Source organism: Otolemur garnettii, unplaced genomic scaffold (genome assembly GCF_000181295.1).
Source record: "Otolemur garnettii isolate 467f Iridium unplaced genomic scaffold, OtoGar3 scaffold00041, whole genome shotgun sequence".
NCBI lineage: Eukaryota > Metazoa > Chordata > Mammalia > Primates > Galagidae > Otolemur > Otolemur garnettii.
In genome coordinates, this window is record NW_003852436.1 from 1,327,478 (window position 1) to 1,330,546 (window position 3,069).

Below are 3,069 nucleotides of genomic sequence, written 5' to 3' on the forward strand. Positions count from 1 at the left end.
CTGCTTCAGCCCCAGAGCAGCAGGGGGACACAGCAGCCCCGCTGGCCCGAGGTGGCATCAACTCCCTCGGTCCAGCGCTGGCCTTCTTCGCACCCACGAGGCGGGCAAAGCCCACCCAAGACCCTCGCTCACTGCACCTCCATCTCCAAACTCAATATCCACCCCTCACCTGGCCCCTATCCGTTCAGCCTGCTCGAGCTGCAAAATGAAGAGGTGCGGCCCAGGAGTTCCCACCCTGAGGGACGCAGTTACGACTCGGATGCCTCACCCTAACCTGAGCACAGTGGGCCGCGGGAGGGTGGCCTGCTACTCACGCACCTGTCTTGAGGGCCTGTTTTCGGCAGCGGCAGCTCAGATGACCGAATCGCTGCCACTTGGTCCCGGCGTCTCCCCAGACCAATCCCGCTGGCGGCCGCGCAGCAGCGACTGCTAACCGCGCATGCGCGTGCGGCGGCAAGCAGGGGGAGGCGGCTGCCGGAGGCGCCTGGGGCGCGCACCTGCACGTGGGGCTCAACCGCCGCGCAGCCGCGACCCCGCAACCCCGCGCCCCCGCGCCCCCCGCGCCCCCTTCGCCGGCCCGCCTCCTCGCCGCCGAGCGCGCCCCCGACCCCGCGACCCCGCGACCCCGCGCCGCACCGCAGCCAAGCGCGCCCGTAGGGCGCAGCTGGGCTCCTGCTTGGGGGTAACAAGGAATTCCCTCTTGTGAGTCCAAAGACTTCTCTTCTGAGCGCCTTGCTCTCTGTGCAAACAAAGCGATTCCGCCTTCTGTTTTACAAGTCCTGAATTTTATCTAAATCATGTTTTTGAACACAGTCCAGTTTTGGGTGCAGTCAGATTAGTGCTCTACGTTTTTTCTAGAGCTCTGTACGTGAAGTGATGAGCAGTCGTTGTGGTAAGCGGGGGCCTTCCTACTTCGTTTGCATGTATGTGAGAAATACAGACATGTTAAATGTTAACATAGTAAATACATTATATATAAAACAATATTTTTTTTCTTTGTTAACAATACTACTGATAAGAATTGTCAACTTTTCTTGTGTTCACTGTGCTCTAAGTGTTTTATATCTATTATCTCGTTAAACTGTACAACAAACCAGTGGGGAAAGCAAAAACTTGCTGGAATGTACTCAGCTAATAAATAGGGGAAGAAAGATTTGAATCAGCCCTGTCGCTCTCAGAGCCTCTAGTTCCAAGCAAACAGTAAAATAAAAATGCAATGTAGATGATGTATTGAATCATAATCTTCTTTTCTCTGTAGATGTTGGATCGTGCAGCTTTTACTATATTTTATAATAAATCTTGACCTGGAATTTCATACAATCATGATTTAAATTTTATTAGAAGAACAGCATTTAGTTGAGTCTAATAGCTCTCGAAGCCTCTCAGATTAAAAGATTGATGGCATTCTATGCACAACACATGGTTATTGCCTAAGGGTCAAGGTCATTGAGCATTTTTCACATTGCTTCACTAATAAGGCTACCATGTCAAGAGCTTGGATGCTGTCTCTGAAGAGTGTTTGGATACTGTTAATTTACTTGTTAAAAAAGAGACACATTTTATTTGAGGTACTTTGCAACCATATATTTCCCTTAATTGCTGTCTTCCATCTTTCCAGCTTCTATTATTCAACATAATTCTGTGGCCCATAACAAATACGCTTCATTTCCTAGAGAAAGATTTGTGAAGGGTACATTTCAGAGTTTGCAATAAAGAAGCCGAACACTAAAAACATAAAAAATAGGGATTTGGGGGCTAAGATTTAGTTTTACCTTCTTGGTCATGCAGGACTCAAAACCTTTAGTTTTGACTCTTTGGCTGCTACATTCACTGTTCCTATTAAATTAAATTTTGTCTCCATAAAGTCTTCTAAAAAAGCTTGCCCCAATCCTCCCTGTGCCATTTCTCTGGCTGAGATTCTAACTGCTTTAGAAACGGTTGCCAAGAGTTACCTAACTGATCCTCACCAGTCAGAAGTTCCTACCTACACTTTGTATAATCAGTTGATTTAATCCTCAACTCATTCGAGAGCTCCCAATGACCCTTTATTACCTACAGAATCAAATCTGATTCCCAACCCTGAAATTCAAGCCTTTAACCTCCACCTTAAGCTCCACCGTTATTTACCATGTAGTGAAAGGTTGATTGAATATAATATTTATAATTTTAAAAGGCAGTTTTTCACCAGAATAATATAGTGTGATAATAATGTAAGAGAAATAAAAATAAACTGACAACGAGACCAGTGGTCAGTGAGACCAGTGGCTCTTTTAGAATGATGTGGTGTTTTTAAATACAAGAGAAAGAGTCCTAGAAGCTAAAGCTGAGTGGGAGAGCTGTGAAGTATTCTGACCCATCAGAGTTGAAGAGACATTTAGGGAAAGCCCAAGATGACCTAATCTAGGTGGAGGAGCCAGGGTAATTAGATAGCTAGAAAAACATTAAAAGCAGGCAATGTCCATGCTGGCTGATGGAACAGACCCATGCCCTGTGGAGAGTGTTCTTTATAATCAAAATAATGGCTATTTTTATTAATGGTCTACTAATGGTATGTTGCTCTATATAACTGATCTAAAAGTATTATTCATATTTTACTTATGAGGAAGTAGGCCCAGGTAAGTTATATAACTGGTCAAGCTCGCACAGTTCTAAAGGTATAGAATGAGAATATGAAGCCTGTGTTCTTTCTATAACACTTTCTATAACATTTGAAAAATAGTCCTCTGATCCCCAGATTTACAAAGCTATGAGGAGGGAAGTTATCACCCAAATACAATAAGTGAACTCAGAGCTCAGATAATTAAAAAAAAAAATTTTAAGATATATTTAGAAGTGTATTTTTTTTAAAATGGTATGGAAAACAGAGAAAAGGAAATGAGCACTCTGTTTTCTCTGTTCTCTCTCATAAAGCAGGCACAAAAATTATCTCAAAGATGGTATTTCTTTGAACAGAAAGGTTTGGGAAGACTTGAACATTAATTAGAAAAATTCCTGGCTCGGCGCCTGTGGCTCAAGCGGCTAAGGCACCAGCCACATACACCTAAGGTGGCGGGTTCCAATCCCCAGCCC

At 44.4% G+C, this 3,069-nt stretch overlaps 1 protein-coding gene across 1 annotated transcript in view; it reads right to left on the bottom strand.

The window, feature by feature from the left end:
• Window positions 1-310: 310 nt before the first annotated feature.
• Window positions 311-3,069, bottom strand: part of MGAT4D (MGAT4 family member D) — a 64,332-nt gene continuing 61,573 nt past the window's right edge. Inside the window, exon 11 of the mRNA XM_012805387.2 lies at window positions 311-790. Within this exon, the coding sequence (XP_012660841.2) occupies window positions 311-790 (480 nt within the window). The remainder of the gene's footprint in view (window positions 791-3,069) is intronic.